General features: G+C 39.4%; 1 protein-coding gene across 1 annotated transcript in view; it reads right to left on the minus strand.

Annotated features, from left to right (window-relative positions):
- Positions 1-14,154: 14,154 nt before the first annotated feature.
- LOC103069718 (elongator complex protein 1-like) overlaps positions 14,155-21,452 on the minus strand; it is a 42,443-nt gene continuing 35,145 nt past the window's right edge. The window contains 6 exon segments of the mRNA XM_082931491.1: positions 14,155-14,232; positions 14,600-14,715; positions 15,565-15,670; positions 15,763-15,816; positions 17,226-17,332; positions 17,674-17,780. Coding sequence (XP_082787617.1) covers positions 14,155-14,232; positions 14,600-14,715; positions 15,565-15,670; positions 15,763-15,816; positions 17,226-17,332; positions 17,674-17,780 — 568 coding nt within the window.

Here is a 21,452-nt window from a genome sequence, read left to right on the forward strand (position 1 = left end):
TCCGTTTTCTTCTGAGATGCGTGGCTGACAGGGTCTTGGTGTTCCAGCCAGATGTCACGGCTGAGCTGTGGAGGTTGGAGAGCAGAGTTCAGGATACTGGTCCACCAGAGACCTCTTGGCCCCATGTAATATCAAATGGCAGAAGCTTTCTGAGAGAGCTCCACCTCACCGCTAAGGCCCAGCTCCACTCGATGACCAGCAAACTACAGTGATGGACACCCTAGGCCAAAGAACTAGCAAGACAGGAACACAACACCACCCATTAGCAGACAGGATGCCTAAAATGACAGTGCATAGACACCTCAAAACACACCACCAGACGTGGTCATGCCCACCAGAAAGATAAGATCCAGCCTCATCCACCAGAACACAGACACCAATCCCCTCCACCAGGAAGCCTACAGAACACACTGAACCAACCATACCCACTGGGGGCAGACAGCAAGAACAACAGAAACTACAAACACACAGCCTGTGAAACTGAGACACAAAACAAAGTAAGTTAAACAAAAGGAGAAGATAAATATGCAGCAGATGATGGAGCAAGGTAAAAAACCACCACAACAAACAAATGAATAGGAAATAGGCAGGATACCTGAAACAGAATTCAAAGAAATGATAGTAAAGATGATCCAAAATCTTGGAAAGAGAATGGAGAAAATACAAGAAACATTTAACAAGGACCTAGAAGAGCTAAAGAGCAAACAAACAATAAAGGATAACACAATAAATGAAATTTAAAATTCTCTAGAAGGAATCAATTGCAGAATAACTGAGACAGAAAAATAGATAAGTGACATGGAAGATAAAAGAGTGGAAATAAATACTGAAGAACAAAATAAATAGAACAAAAAGAATTGAGGACAGTCTCAGAGACCTCTGGGACAATACTGAACATGCAAAAATTTGAACTACAGGGGTCCCACAAGAAGAGAAAAAAAAGGGGACTGAGAAAATATTTGAAGAGATTATAGTTGAAACCTTTCCTAATATGGGAAAGGAAACTGTCAAGGTGCAGGAAGCGCAGAGAGTCCCATATCGGATAAATCCAAGGAGAAACATGCCTAGACACATATTAATCAAACTATCAAAAATTAAATACAAAGAAAAAATATTTAAAGCAGCAAGGAAAAAACAACAATTAATGTACAAGGGAATCCACATAAGGTTAACAGGTGATCTTTCACCAGAAACACTGTAAGCCAGAAGGGAGTGGCAGGACATATTTATAGTGATGAAAGGGAAATACCTACAACCAAGATTACTCTACCCAGCAAGGATCTCATTCAGATTTGATAGAGAAATTAAAGCTTTTACAGACAAGCAAAACCTAAGAGAATCCATGATCACGAAACCCGCTTTACAACAAATGCTAAAGGAACTTCTCTAGCCAGGAAACACAAGAGAAGGAAAAGACGTACCATAACAAACTTAAAACAATTAAGAAAATGGTAATAGGAACATACATATTGATAATTACCTTAAATGAAAATAGATTAACGGCTCCAACCAAAAGACGCAGACTGGCTGAATGGATACAAAAATTAGACCAGCATATATGTGGTCTACAAGAGACTCATTTCATACCTAGGGACACATACAGACTGCAAGCGAGGGGATGGAAAAACACATTCCATGTAAATGGAAATCAAAAGAAAACTAGAGTAACAATTCACATATCAGACAAAATAGACTTTAAAACAAAGACTATTACAAGAGAGAAAGAAAGAGACTACATAATGAGCAAGGGATCAATCCAAGAAGAAGATACAACAATTCCAATATTTATGCACCCAACGCAGGAGCACTTCAATACATAAGCCAAATGCTAACAGCCATAAAAGGGGAAATTGAAAGTAACAAAGTAAAACAATGATAGTAGAGGATTTTAAGATCCCACTTTGACCAAAGGATAGAACATCAAAAATGAAAATAAATAAGGAAACACAAGCTTTAAATGATGCATTAAACAAGATGCACTTAATAGATGTTTATAGGACATTCCATCCAAAAACAGGACATTACACTTTCTTCTCAAGTGCTCATGGAACATTCTCCAGGATAGATAATATCATGAATCACAAATCAAGTCTTGGTAAATATAAGAAAATTATAATCATATGAAGTATCATTTACGACAACAACACTATGAGACTAGATATCAAATAAAGGAAAACAACTGTAAAAGAAACAAACACATGGAGGCTAAACAATACAATATTTAATAACGAAGAGATCACTGAAGAAATCAAAGAGGAAATAAAAAACATAACTATAAGCAAATGACAAAGGAAACACGATGACCCAAAACCTATGGAATGCAGCAAAAGCACTTCTAAGAGGGAAGTTTATAGCAATACAGTCCTACCTTAAGAAACAAAAATCAGCTCGAATAAACAACCTAACATTGCAACTAAAGAAATTAGAGAAAGAAGAACAAAAAAACCCCAAAGTTAGCAGAAGGAAAGAAATCATAAAAATCAGATCAGAAATAAACGAAAAAGTAATGAAGGAAACAATAGCAAAGATCAATAAAATTAAAAGCTGGTTCTTTAAGTAGATAAACAAAATTGATAAAACGTTAGCCACACTGATCAAGAAAAAAAAGGGAGAAGACTCAAATCAATAGAATTAGAAATGAAAAAGGAGAAGTAACAACTGACACTGCAGAAATACATAAGATCATGAGAGATTACTACAAGAAACTCTATGCCAATAAAACGGACAACCTGGAAGAAATGGACAAATTCTTACAAATGCACAACCTGCCAAGACTGAATCACGAAGAAATAGAAAATATGAACAGACGAATCACAAGCACTGAAATTGAAACTGTGATTAAAAATCTTCCAACAAACAAAAGCCCAGGACCAGATGGCTTCACAGGCGAATTCTATCAAGCATTTAGAGAAGAGCTAACACCTATCCTTCTCAAACTCTTCCAAAATATAGCAGAGGGAGGAACACTCCCAAACAAGAAAACAACAGGCCAGTATCACTGAGGAACATAGATGCAAAAATCCTCAACAAAATAATAGCAAAGAGAATCCAACAGCACATAAAAAGGATCATACACTATGATCAAGTGGGGTTTATTTCAGGAATGCAAGGAATCTTCAATATACGCAAGTCAATCAACATGATACACCATATTAACAAATTGAAGGTGAAAAACTATATGGTCACCTCAATAGATGCAGAGAAAGCTTTCGACAAAATTCAACACCCATTTATGATAAAAACCCTGCAGAAACTAGGCATAGAGGGAACATACCTCAACATAATAAAGGCCATATATGACAAACCCACAGCCAACATCATCCTCAATGGTGAAACACTGAAAGCATTTCCACTAAGATCAGGAACAAGACAAGGTTGCCCAGTCTCACCACTCTTATTCAACATAGTTTTGGAAGTTTTAGCCACAGCAATCACAGAAGAAAAGGAAATAAAAGTACTCCAAATTGGAAAAGAAGAAGTAAAGCTGTCACTGTTTGCAGATGACATGACCCTATACAGAGAATCCTAAAGATACTATCAGAAAACTACTAGAGCTAATCAATGAATTTAGTAAAGTAGTAGGATACAAAATTAATGCACAGAAATCTCTGGCATTCCTATACACTAATGATGAGAAGTCTGAAAGTGAAATCAAGAAAATACTCCCATTTCCCATTGCAAGAAAAAGAATATAATATCTAGGAATAAACCTACCTAAGGAGGCAAAAGACCTGTATGCAGAATATTATAAGACACTGATGAAAGAAATTAAAGATGATACAAATAGATGGAGAGATATACCAGGTTCTTGGATTGAAAGAGTCAACATTGTGAAAATGACTCCAGTACCCAAAGCAATCTACAGATTCAATGTAATCCCTATCAAAATACCACTGGCATTTTTCACAGAACTAGAACAAAAAATTTCACAATTTGTATGGAAACAAAGAAGACCCCGAATACCCAAAGCAATGTTGAGAACAAAAAACGGAGCTGGAAGAATCAGGCTCCCTGACTTCAGACTATACTACAAAGCTACAGTAATCAAGACAGTATGGTAGTGGCACAAAAACAGAAAGATAGATCATTGGAACAGGATAGAAAGCCCAGAAATAAACACAGGCACATATGATAACCTTATCTTTGATAAATGAGGCAGGAATATACAGTGAAGAAAGGACAGCCTCTTCAATAATTGGTGCTAGGAAAAGTGGAAAGGTACATGTAAAAGTATGAGATTAGATCACTCCCTAACACCATACAAAAAAAAAATCTCAAAATGGATTAAAGACCTAAATGTAAGGCCAGAAACTATCAAACTCTTAGAGGAAAACATAGGCAGAACACTCTATGACATAAATCACAGCAAGATCCTTTTTGACCCATCACCTGGAGAAATGGAAATAAAAACAAAAATAAACAAATGGGACCTAATGAAACTTCAAAGCTTTTGCACAGCAAAAGAAACCATAAACAAGACTAAAAGACAACCCTCAGAATGGGAGAAAATATTTGCAAATGAAGCAACTGACAAAGGATTAATTTCCAAAATTTACAAGCAGCACATGCAGCGCAAGAACAAAAAAACAAACAACCCAATCCAAAAATGGGTAGAAGACCTAAATAGACATTTCTCCAAAGAAGATATACAGACTGCCAACAAACAGATGAAAGAATGCTCAACATCATTAATCATTAGAGAAATGCAAATCAAAACTAAAATGAGATATCATCTCACACCAGTCAGAATGGCCATCATCAAAATATCTAGAAACAATAAATGCTGCAGAGGGTGTGGAGAAAAGGGAACACTCCTGCAGTGTTGTTGGGAATGTAAATTGAGACAGCCACCATAGAGAACAGTATGGAGGTTCCTTAGAAAACTACAAATAGAACTACCATATGACCCAGCAATCCCTCTACTGGTCATTTCCCTTGTGAAAACCATAATTCAGAAAGAGTCATGTACCAAAATGTTCATTGGAGCTCTATTTACAATAGTCAGGACATGGAAACAACCTATGTGTCCATCAACAGATGAATGGATAAAGAAGATATGGCACATATATACAATGGAATATTACTCAGCCATAAAAAGAAACGAAATTGAGTTATTTGTAGTGAGGTGGATGGACCTAGAGTCTGTCATGCAGAGTGAAGTAGGTCCGAAAGAGAAAAACAATATGGTATGCTCACACATATATACGGAATCGAAAAAAAAAAAAAGTTCATGAAGAACTTAGGAGCAAGACGGGAATAAAGAAACAGCCCTACTAGAGAATGGACTTGAGGATACAAAGAGGGGGAAGGGTAAGCTGGGACAAAGTGATATAGTGGCATAGACATATATACACTACCAAACGTAAAATAGCTAGTGGGAAGCAGCCGCATAGCACAGGGAGATCAGCTCGGTGCTTTGTGACCATGTAGGGTGGTGGATAGGGATGGTGGGACAGAGGGAGATGCAAGAGGGAAGAGATATGTGGACATATGTATATGTATAACTGATTCACTTTGTTATAAAGCAGAAACTAACACACCATTGTAAAGCAATTATACTCCAATAAAGCTGTTTAAAAAAAACATAAAAACTGAACTCCCTGCACTCAGCACATTTTCATAATGATATATACCAGTTAAAATTAAGACTATAGCCCAACTACTACTGAATTTCTACTCTGAAATCACAGAATGAAACAAATCAGGTACCAGATTCATTTACCTTCCTAAAAGGTGTGATTTAGTCATCATGGCTGTCTGAGGGCTATATGCCCACACACGCACACAAGAAAATCATTATGGAACTTAGAGCTACTTTCTTTCTTCTTTTTTTTTTAATGTTCCCATATCTCTTCCCTCTTGCATCTCACTCCCTCCCACCCTCCCTACCCCAACCCTCCAGGTGGTCACAAAGCACTGAGCTGATCTCCCTGTGCTATGCGGCTGCTTTCCACTAGCTATCTACCTTACGTTTGGTAGTGTATTTATGTCCATGCCTCTCTCTCGTTTTGTCACAGCTCACCCTTCCCCCTCCCCATATCTTTAAGTCCATTCACTACTAGGTCTGTGTCTTTATTCCTGTCTGACCCCTGTGTTCTTCATGACATTTTTTTCCTTAAATTCCATATATATGTGTTAGCCTACAGTATTTGTCTTTCCCTTTCTGACTTACTTCACTCTGTATGACAGACTCTCAGTCTATCCACCTCATTACAAATAGCTCAATTTCGTTTCTTTTTATGGCTGAGTAATATCCCATTGTATATATGTGCCACATCTTCTTTATCCATTCACCCGATGATGGACACTTAGGTTGTTTCCATCTCCAGGCTATTGTAGAGTTGCAATGAACATTTTGGTATATGACTCTTTTTGAATTATGGTTTTCTCAGGGTATATGCCCAGTAGTGGGATTGCTGGGTCATATGGTAGTTCTATTTGTAGTTTTTAAGGAACCTACATACTGTTCTCCATAGTGGCTGTACCAATTCACATTCCCACCAGCAGTGCAGGAGTGTTCCCTTTTCTCCACACCCTCTCCAGCATTTATTGTTTCTAGATTTTGTGATGATGGCCATTCTGACTGGTGTGAGATGATATTCCATTGTAGTTTTGATTTGTATTTCTCTAATGATTAATGATGTTGAGCATTCTCTCATGTGTTTGTTGGCAATCTGTATATCTTCTTTGGAGAAATGTCTATATAGTTCTTCTGTCCATTTTTGGATAGGGTTGTTTGTTTTTTGTTATTGAACTGCATGAGCTGCTTGTAAATTTTGGAAATTAATCCTTTGTCAGTTGCTTCATTTGCAAATATTTTCTCCCATTTTGAGGTTTGTCTTTTGGTCTTGTTTATGGTTTCCTTTGCTGTGCAAAATCTTTGTAGTTTCATTAGGTCCCCTTTGTTTATTTTTGTTTTTATTTTCATTCCTCTAGGAAGTGGGTCAAAAAGGATTTGCTGTGATTTATGTCATAGAGTGTTCTGCCTATGTTTTTCTCTAAGAGTTTGATAGTTTCTGGCCTTACATTTTGGTCTTTAATCCATTTTGAGCTTATTTTTGTGTATCGTGTTAGGGAGTTATTTAATATCATACTTTTACATGTACCTCTCCAGTTTTCCCAGCACCATTTATTGAAGAGGCTGTCTTTCTCTACTGTAATTTCCTGCCTCCTTTACCAAAGATAAGGTGACCATATGTGCGTGGGTTTAGCTCTGGGCTTTGTATCCTGTTCCATTAATCTATATTTCTGTCTTTGTGCCAGTACCATACTGTCTTGATTACTGTAGCTTTGAAGAATAGTCTGAAGTCAGGGAGCCTGATTCCTACAGCTCCATTTTTCGTTCTCAACATTGCTTTGGGTATTTGGGGTCTTTTCTGTTTCCATACAAATTGTGAAATTTTTTGTTCTAGTTCTGTGAAAAATGCCAGTGGTATTTTGATAGGGATTGCATTGAATCTGTAGATTTCTTTGGGTAGTAGAGTCATTTTCACAATGTTGATTCTTCCAATCCAAGAACATGGTATATCTCTCCATCTATTTGTATCATGTTTAATTTCTTTCATCAGTGTCTTATAATTTTCTGCATACAGGTCTTTTGTCTGCCTAGGTAGGTTTATTGCTAGATATTTTATTCTTTTTGTTGCAATTGTAAATGAGAGTGTTTTCTTGATTTCACTTTCAGATTTTTCATCATTTCTGTATAGGAATGCCAGAGATTTCTGTGCATTAATTTTGTATCCTGCTACTTTACCAAATTCATTGATTAGCTCTTGTAGTTTTCTGGTAGCATCTTTAGTATTCTCTATGTATAGTATCATGTCATCTGCACACAGTGACATATTTACTTCTTCTTTTACAATTTGGAGTACTTTTATTTCCTTTTCTTCTCTGATTGCTGTGGCTAAAACTTCGAAAACTATGTTGAATAAGAATGGTGAGATTGGGCCACCTTGTCTTGTTCCTGATCTTAGTGGAAATGCTTTCAGTGTTTCACCATTGAAGATGATGTTGGCTGTGGGTTTGTCATATATGGTCTTTATTATGTTGAGGAATGTTCCCTCTATGTCTACTTTCTGCAGGGTTTTTATCATAAATGGTTGTTGAAATTTGTTGAAGGCTTTCTCTGCATGTATTGAGATGATCATATGGTTTTTCTCCTTCAATTTGTTAATATGGTTTATCATGTTGATTGATTGGTGTATATTGAAGAATCCTTGCATTCCTGGAATAAACCCCACCTGATCAAGGTGTATGATCCGTTTTACTTGCTGTTGGATTCTGTTTGTTAGTATTTGGTTAGGATTTTTGCATCTATGTTCATCAGTGATATTGGCCTGTTGTTTTCTTTCTCTGTGACATCCTTGTCTGGTATTAGGGTCATGGTGACCTCATAGAATGAGTTTGGGAGTGTTCCGCCCTCTGCTATATTTTGGACTATTTTGAGAAGGATAAGTGTTAGCTCTTCCCTAATGTTTTATACAATTCGCCTGTGAAGCCATCTGGTCCTGGGCTTTTATTTGTTGGAAGATTTATAATCACAGTTTCAATTTCAGTGCTTGTGATTGGTCTGTTCATACTTTCTATTTCTTCCTGATTCAGTCTTGGAAGGTTGTGCATTTCTAAGAATTTGTGCATTTCTTCTAGGTTGTCCATTTGTTTGGCAGAGTTGCTTGTAGTAATCTCTCATGACGTTTTTTATTTCTGCAGTGTCCGTTGTTACTTCTCATTTTTCATTTCTAATTCTATTGATTTGAGTCTTCTCCCTTTTTTTCTTGATGAGTCTGGCTAATGGTTTATCTATTTTATCTTCTCAAAGAACCAGCTTTTAGTTTTATTGATCTTTGTTATCATTTCCTGCATTTCTTTTTCATTTATTTCTGATCTGATTTTTATGATTCCTTTCCTTCTGATAACTTTGGGGTGTTTTGTTCTTCTTTCTCTAATTGCTTTAAGTGCAACGTTAGGTTGTTTGTTCGAGATGTTTCCTGTTTCCTATGGTAGGATTGTACCACTATAAACTTCCCTCTTAGAACTGCTTTTGCTGCAGCCCATAGATTTTGGGTCATCGTGTCTCCATTTTCATTTGTTTCTAGGTATTTTTTGATTTCCTCTTTGATTTCTTCAGTGATTACTTCGTTATTAAGTAGTGTATTGTTTAGCCTCCATGTGTTTGTATTTTTTTACAGATCTTTTCCTGTAATTGATATCTAGTCTCATAGCGTTGTTTTTGGAAAAGATACTTGATACAATTTCAATTTTCTTAAATTTACCAAGGCTTGATTTGTGACCCAAGATATGATCTATCCTGGAGAATGTTCCATGAGCACTTGAGAAAAATGTGTATCTGTTGTTTTTGGATGGAATGTCCTATAAATATCAATTAAGTCCATCTTGTTTAATGTATCATTTAAAGCTTGTGTTTCCTTATTTATTTTCATTTTGGATGATCTGTCCATTGGTGAAAGTGGGGTGTTGAAGTCCCCTACTATGAATGTGTTACTGTCGATTTCCCCTTTTATGGCTGTTTGTGTCTGCCTTATGTACTGAGGTGCTACTATGTTGGGCACATAAATATTTACAATTGTTATACCTTCTTCTTGGATCAATACCTTGATCATTATGTAGTGTCCTTCTTTGTCTCTTCTAATAGTCTTTATTTTTAGGTCTATTTTGTCTGATATGAGATTTGCAATTCCAGCTTTCTTTTGGTTTGCATTTGCATGAAATATCTTTTTCCATCCCCTTACTTTTGGTCTGTATGTGTCTCTAGGTCTAAAGTGGGTCTCTTATTGACAGCAAATATATGGGTCTTGTTTTTGTATCCATTCAGCCAATGTGGTTCTTTTGGTGGGAGCATTTAGTCCATTTACATTTAAGGTAATTATTGATATGTATGTTCCTATTCCTATTTTCTTAATTGTTTTGGGTTCATTACTCTAAGCCTTTTCCTTCTCTTATGTTTCTTGCCTAGATAAGTTCCTTTTGCAGTTGTTGCAGAGGTGGTTTGATGGTGCTGAACTCTCTCAGCATTTTCTTGTCTGTAAAGGTTTTAATTTCTCCGTCAAATATGAATGAGATCCTTGCTGGGTAGAGTAATCTTGGTTGCAGGTTTTTCTCCTTCATCACTTTAATGATGTCCTGCCAATCCCTTCTGACTTGCAGGGTTTCTGCTGAGAGATCATGTGTTAACCTTAAGGGGATTTTCTTGTGTGTTTTTCATTGTTTTTTCCTTGCTGCTTTTAATATGTTTTATTTGTATTTAATTTTTGACAGTTTGATTAATACGTGTCTTGGCGTAATTCTCCTTGGATTTATCCTGTATGGGACTCTCTGTGCTTCCTGGACTTGATTAACTATTTCCTTTCCCATATTAGGGAAGTTTTCAACTATAATCTCTTCAACTATTTTCTCAATCCCTTTATTTTTCTCTTCTTCTTCTTGAACCCCTATAATTCGAATGTTGGTGTGTTTGATGTTGTCCCAGAGGTCTCTGTGAGTGTCCTCAGTTCTTTTCATTGTTCTTTCTTTACTCTCATCTGCAGTAGTTATTTCCACTATTTTATCTTCCAGGTCCCTTATCTGTTTTTCTGCCTCAGTTATTCTGCTATTGATCCCATCTAGAGTAATTTTCATTTCATTTATTCTGTTCTTCATTGTTGTTTGCTTCATCTTTAGTTCTTCTACTTCCTTGTTAAATGTTTCTTGCATTTTGTCTATTCTATTACAAGGTTATGGGTCATCTTTACTATAATTATTCTGAATTCTTTTTCCGGGAGACTGCCTATTTCCTCTTCATTTGTTAGGTCTGGTGGGTTTTTTTCTTTCTCCTTCATCTGCTGTGTGTTTTTCTGTCTTCTCATTTCTCTTATCTTACTGTGTTTGGGGTCTCCTTTTTGCAGGCTGCAGGTTAGTAGTTCCCATTGCGTTTGGTGTCTGTCCACAGTGGCTAAGGTTGGTTTAGTCGGTTGTGTAGTCTTCCTGAAGGAGGGGATTAGTGTCTGTGTGCTGGCAAATGAGGCTGGATCTTGTCCTTCTGGTGGGCAGGTCCACGTCTGGTGGTGTGTTTTGGGGTGTCTGTGGATTTATGTTGATTTTAGGCAGCCTCTCTGGTAATGGGTTGTGTTGTGTTTCTGTCTTGCCAGTTGTTTGGCATAAGATGTCCAGCACTGTCTTGCTAGTTTTGGCATAGGATGTCCAGCACTGTAGCTTGCTGGTCGTTGAGTGAAGCTGGGTGCTGGTGTTGAGATGGCGATCTCTGGGAGATTTTTGCCGTTTGATATTATGTGGAGCTGGGAGGTCTCTTGTGGACCAGTGTCCTGAAGTTGGCTCTCCCACCTCAGAGGCACAGCACTGACTACTGGCTGCAGCACCAAGATCCTTTCATCCACACGGCTCAGAATAAAAGGCAGAAAAAGTAGAAAGAAAGAATTAGTAGAAGTAGAAAGAAAAAAAGAGAGGAGAGAGGGAGGGAGAGAGGGAGGGAAGAATGAAGGAAGGAGGGAAGGAAGGAAGAAAAGAAAGAAAGAAGGTACAGTAAAATAAAATACAGTAAGATAAAATATAATAAAGTTATTAAAATAAGAAAAATAATTACTAAGAGAAAGAAGAAAAGAACGGATGGATAGAATCCTAGATCAAATGGTGGAAGCAAAGCGATACAGACAAAATCTCACACAGAAGCATACACATACACACTCACAAAAGGAGGAAAAGCGGAAAAAAATCATAAATCTTGCTCTCAATGTCCACCTCCTCAATTTGGGATGATTCGTTGTCTAAAGGTGGGAAGGAAGGAAAGAAAGAACGAAGATAAAGTAAAATAAAGTAAAGTTATTAAAATAAAAAGCAATTATTCACAAAAAAATTAAAAAAAAAAACAACGGACGGATAGAACCCTCGGACAAATGGAGGAAACAAAGTTATACAGACAAAATCTCCCACAGAAGCATACACATACACACTCACAAAAAGAGGAAAAGGGAAAAACATCATAAATCTTGCTCTCAAAGTCCACCTCCTCTATTTGGGATGATTTGTTGTCTAAAGGAGGGAAGGAAGGAAAGAAAGAATGAAGATAAAGTAAAATAAAATAAAGTTATTAAAATAAAAAGTAATTATTAAAAACAGTTTAAAAAAAAAGGACGGATAGAACCCTCGGACAAATGGCGGAATCAAGGCTATACATACAAAATCTCACACAGAAGCATACACATACACACTCACAAAAAGAGGAAAAGGGTAAAAATCATAAATCTTGCTCTCAAAGTCCACCTGTTAAATTTGGGATGATTCATTGTCTAAAGGAGGGAAGGAAGGAAAGAAAACGAAGATAAAGTAAAATAAAATAAAGTTATTAACATAAAAAGTAATTATTAAGAAAAAAATTTCAAAAAAACAAAAACACCGGACGGATAGGACCCTCGGACAAATGGCGGAAGCAAAGCTGTACAGACAAAATCTCACCCAGAAGCATACACATACACACTCACAAAAAGAGGAAAAGGGGAAAAATCATAAATCTTGCTCTCAAAGTCCACCTCCTTAATTTCGGATGATTCGTTGTCTATTCATGTATTCCACAGATGCAGGGTACATCAAGTTGATTGTGGAGCTTTAATCCGCTGCTTCTGAAGCTGCTGGGAGAGATTTCCCTTTCTCTTCTTTGTTCTCACAGCTCCCAGGGTCTCAGCTTTGGATGGGGCCCCACCTCTTCTTGTAGGTCGCCGGAGGGCGTCTGTTTTTTGTTCAGACAGGACGGGGTTAAAGGAACCGCTGGTTCAGGGGCTCTGGCTCACTCAGGCCTGGGGGAGGGAGGGGTACGGATGCGGGGCGAGCCTGTGGCGGCAGAGGCCGATGTGACGTTGCACCAGCCGGAGGCACTCTGTGAGTTCTCCAGGGGGAGTTGTCCCTGGATGCCGGGACCCTGGCAGTGGCGGGCTGCACAGGGTCCCCGGAAGGGGGGTGTGGATAGTGACCTGTGCTCGCACACAGGCTTCTTGTTGGCGGCAGCAGCAGCCTTAGTGTCTCATGCCTGTCTCTGAGCGCTTTTAGCCGCGCTTTTAGCCGCGGCTCTGGAGCTCCTTTCAGCAGCGTTCTTAATCCCCTCTCCTCGCACACCAGGAAACAAAGAGGGAAGAAACAGTCTCTTGCCTCTTCGGCAGGTCTAGACTTTTCCCCGGACTCCCTCCCGGCCAGCCGTGGCGCACTAACCCCCTGCAGGCTGTGTTCACGCCATCAACCCCGGTCCTCTCCCTGCGCTCCGACCGAAGCCCGAAGCCCGAGCCTCAGCTCCCAGCCCCGCCCGCCCTGGCGGGGGAGCAGACAAGCCTCTCGGGCTGGTGAGTGCCGGTTGGCACCGATCTTCTGTGCGGGAATCTCTCCGCTTTGCCCCCCGCACCCCTCTTGCTGTGCTCTCCTCCGCGGCTCCGAAGCTTCCCCCCTCCGCCACCCGCAGTCTCTGCCCACGAAGGGGCTTCCTACTTTGTGGAAACCTTTCCTCCTTCACAGCTCCCCCCCACTGGTGCAGGTCCCATACCTATCCTTTTGTCTCTGTTTATTCTTTTTTCTTTTGCCCTACCCAGGTACGTGGGGGGTTTCTTGCCTTTTGGGAGGTATGAGGTCTTCTGCCAGCCTTCAGTAGGTGTTCTGTAGGAGTTGTTACACGTGTAGATGTCTACTTTCTTTTTTAACAAAATATTAGTAAACATCTTTCCAGTATAAATTTCCCCCAAATTCAGAGATTCAAACAATGGATCATTTCCTTCACAACAGTGGCTCAGGCATTTTTGGGTCACAGGCCTTTTTATACGTCTGCTGAAAGCCTTGGGTCTTCTGCCCGGACAAATACACAGAGACACAGGATGGTGTAAAATTTCCCTGGGTTCACAGGCCATCTAAAGCCCATATGGTTCCCCTTAGGCTAGGAAGCCCTGTTTCGTACAATGAGCCTCATGATTCCTTCTGCTAGGAATGTCTATTACACCATACGATATGAGAAGCAAAGTGTGAAAAAAAAAGAACCTCTGAGAATCTGATTGAAGACATACGTAATGAAAGATTTAAAGACTTTTAAGTTTTAAAAATCTTAATGGAATACTTGCTGTCTTCACACATAAGTCATAACAATAAGCTAACTAATCATATACATGGTACTTACTTGTCCAACCACTTCCGAATTTGAGCTAAAATCAGGGCTCGATGATGAATAACTTCTAAGTTTCCCCTTGGCATCTTAAAATAAATCAATCAAATCAATAACATTTTTAATTAAATAGAAAAATTTTAAATACCCAGGATATACAACTTTACCTAACTCTTCTTAGAGAACTTACACAACACTGTCAAATGAGCATACTTCTGGCAAAATTTAGTTGTGTTCAAAATTTATTTTGACTTTTAAGAGAAGTTTCCCTCTTAGCCTTACTGGGCAGAGCCTGTATTAACATTCCTTTGTATAAAGCTAACAGAGAACTTAGCAAGGAAAGGCTTATAATAAATTAATACAAATGTTAAGAGCCTAAAATATAATCCACAAGAATTCTGTTTGGTATTTACTGCCAAATGACTATCAGAAATATAGCCTGAAAAATCAGCTTACCTGTAATATAAGCTTTGTGTCCTGGGGCACAACAGTGACAATGCATGAACCCCTCTCCACCTTCCGCAGAGATTCCCCATTAGACACATGGCTGCTGCTCAGGCCTGCCTGTAATGCTAAAGACACCATAGGCTAAGCCTTAAGAATCACTGTCAGGACAAGCCACTCTCCATTAACTGCAGCTGAAACTGCACATTATCCAAAGTAGAAGGAAGCAATTAACAACTAAGCCACACTGCTCTCTCACTCAGCCTCAAGACCATTAGCCCCTCTGATAAACAACCTTATCCCAGAATCTTGTGCTCTCTCACAGAGCCCTCATGCACATGCCCATACACAACTTCTCAACTGATATGGAAAACACAGGGAGGATTGGGCAGCTTCTCTCTGTCTTCTTGTACTGATAAAGCTATGATCGTATCAGTGAAAGATTCCCTGTTTCCAAGTTATCAATAGAAGCAAAGAAAATAAGTGGGCTTTTTTTATTTTCATAAGAAAATTGTGTGCATGCACACACATACACACTGGGTGGCGGGGCATGGAACACAGAAAAAAAATGCGGCCGACTTCCTACAAACCATGAGATGGAGTCCTTCAGAAATACAATAGAGGGTTGCCACAGTGAGAAAAGAAATATTACAAAGAAGATTGAGCATATTGCCAGTTTGGTGCCTACATGGCAATTCAAAGTAAAATATTAGTTATATTAAAAAATTTCCTGAAAATTTTTGTTTACCTTAGGATGTGCTGCTTAAGGAAGTTTGCTAACTGGTGTGGAGTGATTCAACTGAGATATTATGTTGAGATTAGGGGCTAAGTAAATGAACTTGAAAAGTTTTCTCCAGTCTAGGACTCCATGATAAACAGCAACAAATTGTATGCAACAATCTTAAGTCATCAAGACTTCAAAGGACAAATGATATTAGAGCAGGGACTATTTTCTATTTCATACACTGAAAACTTACTTTTCAATGAAGCATCTCTCAGGCAAAAACAGTGGCAAGTATGGGAATGAGTCGTTAACAATAAAAACTCACCATATAGTGCAAATAATGTGATATTTGAAGCAACCTACAAAAGGTCGGGGAGGCAAAGGGGAGAGTTAGCTATACTACTCGGAGCCAAGACTGAGAAAGATCCAGTGTCAGAACAAGCCTTGATACCTCAGTGTCACTGATGAAAAAGCGACATCTGTCAGTCAGACCAAGGACACATTCCTGCAAAGAAATAAAATGTGAAATTACAAACAATTCTAACCAAACTAGTTAAACCAAACTCTTCTATTACATGGTTCCATTGCCCTATGATTTCACATCTAGGTCCTTGCAATGGGGACTTAAGGTGCCTCAGATGTGGTTGGTCTAGTGCAAAGTGGACTATGGCACATCCAGCGCATCAGCAAGCCCTGCCATTTCTATCTCCTATGCATGTCTCAAACATATCACCTTTCGACCCTCACTGCCTCCACTCACAGCCACTTCAACTCTCGTCCCTTTCAACCTACTCTCTACTGGGCAGCCAGAATAACCTTTCAAACCATGAAGCACATCACACTACTCCCTGATTAAAATCATCAGTTTCCCAATCTATGTTAAATGAGCAAAGCCACACTCCTTCCCATGGCCTATCACTAAGGTCTAGCCATTGCTTCCATTAGGTCCCTTGAATAAGCTGAGCTCTTTCTAAGCTCACAGTATGTACAGTTCCTCCTCCCTGGAACACTCTCCCTTTCTCAGAGATAGAGCTTTCTTTTTCTTCACACTCAGCACATACACCACCACCTCCTAGAGGCTTTCCCAGACCACCAAAAGTTGGTCTCCCCATCCTCACAGCTACCATCCTCTAACTAGCCTCAAACACTTCTCTATTCTCTACCATTATACCATTTACTTCATTCTCCTATCAGAAGGGACAGCCATACCCATATTGATAGATTAAAAATTCCAGGGCTTCCCTGGTGGCGCAGTGGTTGAGAGTCCGCCTGCCGATGCAGGGGACACGGGTTCGTGCCCCGGTCTGGAAAGATCCCACGTGCCGCGGAGCGGCTGGGCCCGTGAGCCATGGCCGCTGAGCCCGCGCGTCCGGAGCCTGTGCTCCGCAATGGGAGAGGCCACAGCAGTGAGAGGCCCGCGTACTGCAAAAAAAAAAAAAAAATTCCAGAAGGGCAGGAATTAGTCAGCTGTTTGGTTTTGTAACCACTGTGTCCTACCACCTGCCACAATTATAGGCATTCTAATATTTGATGAATGATAACCTACTGAATACTAGTTTCAAGATTACATTTCTGTTGTCCCCAAAAGTTACTTATAAAACTAACTTTGAATGTTTTGTACAACTGGAGATAAATGTCTGCCAGTTGCATTTTTCTATTTTTGAATTTATACTTCCAAGGAAAGGAATCAACTAACTACTACGTGCCAGGCAATCTCTTAATCCCATTTCAGAGATTGAGAGGCTGAGGCTCAGGAAACTTCTCATCGTTGACAGTGAGTAACTTCTCATTGTTTCCTTGAGATTTGGTGGACACTCAGGTCCACCTCCAAAGCACACACTCTTTCTACTTAATGCTATCACTTTCTGGGTCACTGCTCTAAGTGGTAAGTTTTTCTGCCTTGTGTTTACTTACCTCTCCTCCAATCAGATTGGCCAATTCGGTCTGTGTGCACAGATAAGGAAATCAAACAGGAAATTCACCAGGGTTCTTCCATGGTTCAACAGCCAGAGAGGGTGATTCTGCAGGATTGGCAGATGAGGTTTACCAAGAGCTGATCTGCACTTTGTAAAAAAAAAAAACAAAAAACTGTTACACTAATACTTGCTAAAATGCTTAACATGCAATTTAAATCACTTTCCAAATGTGTTTCAGAAACTCATTAAAGTACTCCAGTTCATTACAAGAGAAAATACAGGGAGAACACACCTGCTAATTCCACTCTATAGATTAGGGATAGTTTTTCAGGGTAGTTAAAAGACCTAATAACCACCGCAGCCCTGATAAGATACAAGTATATGTGCTCAAGAATTAAATATCTACGTAAGTCATAAACATGCTTTCCTAACATTTTGATACTCACCCCAAAGGTACTTAATTATCTGACCACCAGCCACCTGCAGTGCTACTGACTTGGTCTTGGAGTTGCAGCACAGACTGATTATGACCCCATCCACTGTCACAGATGAACTGACAAGAGTTAAAAAAAAAAAAAAAAAAGGAAATGAGGAAGGCTTGAACAGACCATTTTTCTCAAAAGTACTGACATTTCATTGATTTTGCAAAACAGAAAAAGATATAATTTTCCTTTGGTGCTGCACTGCCTATTTCAATATAACATAAATATAATAAATGCACACCCATATGTATACACACACTAATAGATAAACTATTGCAAGTGCAAGCCCAGGTAAAGCAATTACCTGTCACATGACATTATTTTCCACAATGTCAATAAACTAGGTGTCTACATTGTGAGGTCATCACTCCTATTCTGGCAGAAACTTTATATAACTTTAGCCTCCATGTGTTTGTATTTTTTACTGCTCTTTTCCTATAATTGATATCTAATCTCATGGCGTTGTGGTCGGAAAAGATACTTGATATAATTTCAATTTTCTTAAATTTACCAAGGCTTGATTTGTGACCCAAGATATGATCTATCCTGGAGAATGTTCCATGAGCACTTGAGAAAAATGTGTATTCTGTTGTTTTTGGATGGAGTGTCCTATAAATATCAATTAAGTCCATCCTGTTTAATGTATCATTTAAAGCTTGTGTTTCCTTATTTATTTTCATTTTGGATGATCTGTCCATTGGTGAAAGTGGGGTGTTGAAGTCCCCTACTATGAATGTGTTACTGTCGATTTCCCCTTTTATGGCTGCTAGTTTTTGCCTTATGTATTGAGGTGCTCCTATGTTGGGTGCATAAATATTTACAATTGTTATATCTTCTTCTTGGATCGATCCCTTAATCATTATGTAGTGTCCTTCTTTGTCTCTTCTGATAGTCCTTATTTTAAAGTCTATTTTGTCTGATATGAGAATTGCTACTCCAGCTTTCTTTTGGTTTCCATTTGCATGGAATATCTTTTTCCATCCCCTTACTTTCAGTCTGTATGTGTCTCTAGGTCTGAAGTGGGTCTCTTGTAGACAGCATATATATGGGTCTTGTTTTTGTATCCATTCAGCCAATCTGTGTCTTTTGGTGGGAGCATTTAGTCCATTTACATTTAAGGTAATTATCGATATGTATGTTCCTATTCCCATTTTCTAAATTGTTTTGGGTTCGTTATTATAGGACTTTTCCTTCTCTTGTGTTTTTGTCTAGAGAAGTTCCTTTAGCATTTGTTGTAAAGCTGGTTTGGTGGTGCTGAACTCTCTCAGCTTTTGCTTGTCTGTAAAGGTTTTAATTTCTCCATCAAATCTGAATGAGATCCTTGCTGGGTAGAGTAATCTTGGTTGCAGGTTTTTCTCCTTCATCACTTTCAGTATGTCCTGCCACTCCCTTCTGGCTTGTAGAGTTTCTGCTGAGAGATCAGCTGTTAACCTTATGGGGATTCCCTTGTGTGTTATTTGTTGTTTTTCCCTTGCTGCTTTTAATATGCTTTCTTTGTATTTAGTTTTTGACAGTTTGATTAATATGTGTCTTGGCGTATTTCTCCTTGAATTTATCCTGTATGGGACTCTCTGTGCTTCCTGGACTTGATTAACGATTTCCTTTCCCATATTAGGGAAGTTTTCAACTATAATCTCTTCAAATATTTTCTCAGTCCCTTTCTTTTTCTCTTCTTCTTCTGGAACCCCTATAATTCGAATGTTGGTGCGTTTAATGTTGTCCCAGAGGTCTCTGAGACTGTCCTCAGTTCTTTTCATTCTTTTTTCTTTATTCTGCTCTGCAGTAGTTATTTCCACTATTTTATCTTCCAGGTCACTTATCCGTTCTTCTGCCTCATTTATTCTGCTATTGATCCCATCTAGAGTATTTTTCATTTCATTTATTGTGTTGTTCATCATTGTCTGTTTCATCTTTATTTCTTCTAGGTCCTTGTTAACTGCTTCTTGCATTTTGTCCATTCTATTTCCAAGATTTTGGATCATCTTTACTATCATTATTCTGAACTCTTTTTCAGGTAGACTGCCTATTTCCTCTTCATTTGTTAGGTCTGGTGGGTTTTTATCCTGCTCCTTCATCTGCTGTGTGTTTTTCTGTCTTCTCATTTTGCTTATCTTACTGTGATTGGGTTCACCTTTTTGCAGGCTGCAAGTTCGTAGCTCCCGTTGTTTTTGATGTCTGTCTCCAGTGGCTAAGGTTGGTTCAGTGGGTTGTGTAGGCTTCCTGGTGGAGGGGACTAGTGGCTGTGTTGTGGTGTATGAGGCTAGATCTTGTCTCTCTAGTGGGCAGGTCCACGTCTGGTGGTGTGTTTTGGGGTGTCTGTGGACTTATTATGATTTTAGGCAGCCTCTCTGCTAGTGGGTGGGGTTGTGTTCCTGTTTTGCTATATGGTTGGCATAGGTTGTCCAGCACTGTAGCTTGCTGGTCGTTGAGTGAAGCTGGGTGCTGGTGTTGAGATGGAGATCTCTGGGAGATTTTCGCCGTTTGATATTATGTGGGGCTGGGAGGTCTCTTCTTGACGAGTGTTCTGAAGTTGGCTCTCCCACCTCAGAGGCAGAGTCCTGACTCCTGGCTGGAGCAGCAAGAGCCTTTCATCCACTCGGCTCAGAATAAAAGGGAGAGAAAGTAGAGAGAATTAGTAGAAGTAGGAGGAAATAGGAAAGAAAGAAAGAAAGAAAGAAAGAGAGGAGGGAAGGAAGGAAGGAGGGAAGGAAGAAAGAAAGAAAGAAGAAAAGAAAGGAAGAAGGCAAGAAGGAAAGAAAGGAGGGAGGGAGGGAGGAGGGAAGGAAGGAAGGAATGAGGGAAGGAAGGAAAAAATACAGAAAGAAAGAAGATACAGTAAAATAAAATAAAGTATAATAAAGTTATTGAATTAAAAAAATAATTATTTAGAGGAAAAAAAAAAGGGAAGGATAGAACCTTAGGACAAATGGTGGAAGCAAAGTTATAGAGACAAAATCTTACATAGAAGCATACACATATACCCTCACAAAAAGAGGTAAAGTGGAAAAAATCATAAAACTTGCTCTCCAAGTCCACCTCCTCAATTTGGGACGATTCGTTGTCTCAAAAAGGGAAGGAAGGAAGGAAAGATAGAAAGAAGGTAAAGTATAACAGAGTTCTTTAAATTAAAATTAATTATTAAGAAAAAAATTAAAAAAAAAAATGGTCGGATAGAACGCTGGGACAAATGGTGGAAGCAAACCTATACAGACAAGATCTCACACAGAAGCATACACATACACATTCACAAAAAGAGGAAAAGGGGAAAAAATCATAGATCTTGCTCTAGAAGTCCGCCTCCTCAATTTGGGATGATTCGCTGTCTATTCATGTATTCCACAGAGGCAGGGTACATCAAATTGATTGTGTAGCTTTAATCCGCTGTTTCTGAGGCTGCTGGGAGAGATTTCCCTTTTTCTTCTTTGTTCTCACAGCTCACAGGGGCTCAGCTTTCGACTTGGCCCTGCCTCTGCGTGTAGGTCGCTGGAGGGCGTCTGCTTTTTGCTCAGACAGGACGGCGTTAAAGGAGCCGCTGACTCGGGGGCTCTGGCGCTCTCAGGCCGGGGGCAGGGAGGGGCACGGAGTGCGGAGCGGTCCTGCGGCGGCAGAAGTCGGCGTGACGTTGCCCCAGCCTGAGGCCCGCCGTGTGTTCTCCCTGAGAAATTGTCCCTGGATCCCGGGAACCTGGCAGTGGCGGGCTGCACAGGCTCCCCGGAAGAGGGGTGGGGGCAGTGACCTGTGCT

Source organism: Lipotes vexillifer, unplaced genomic scaffold (genome assembly GCF_000442215.2).
Source record: "Lipotes vexillifer unplaced genomic scaffold, Lipotes_vexillifer_v1.1 scaffold1801, whole genome shotgun sequence".
In the NCBI taxonomy this organism is placed as follows: Eukaryota; Metazoa; Chordata; class Mammalia; order Artiodactyla; family Lipotidae; genus Lipotes; species Lipotes vexillifer.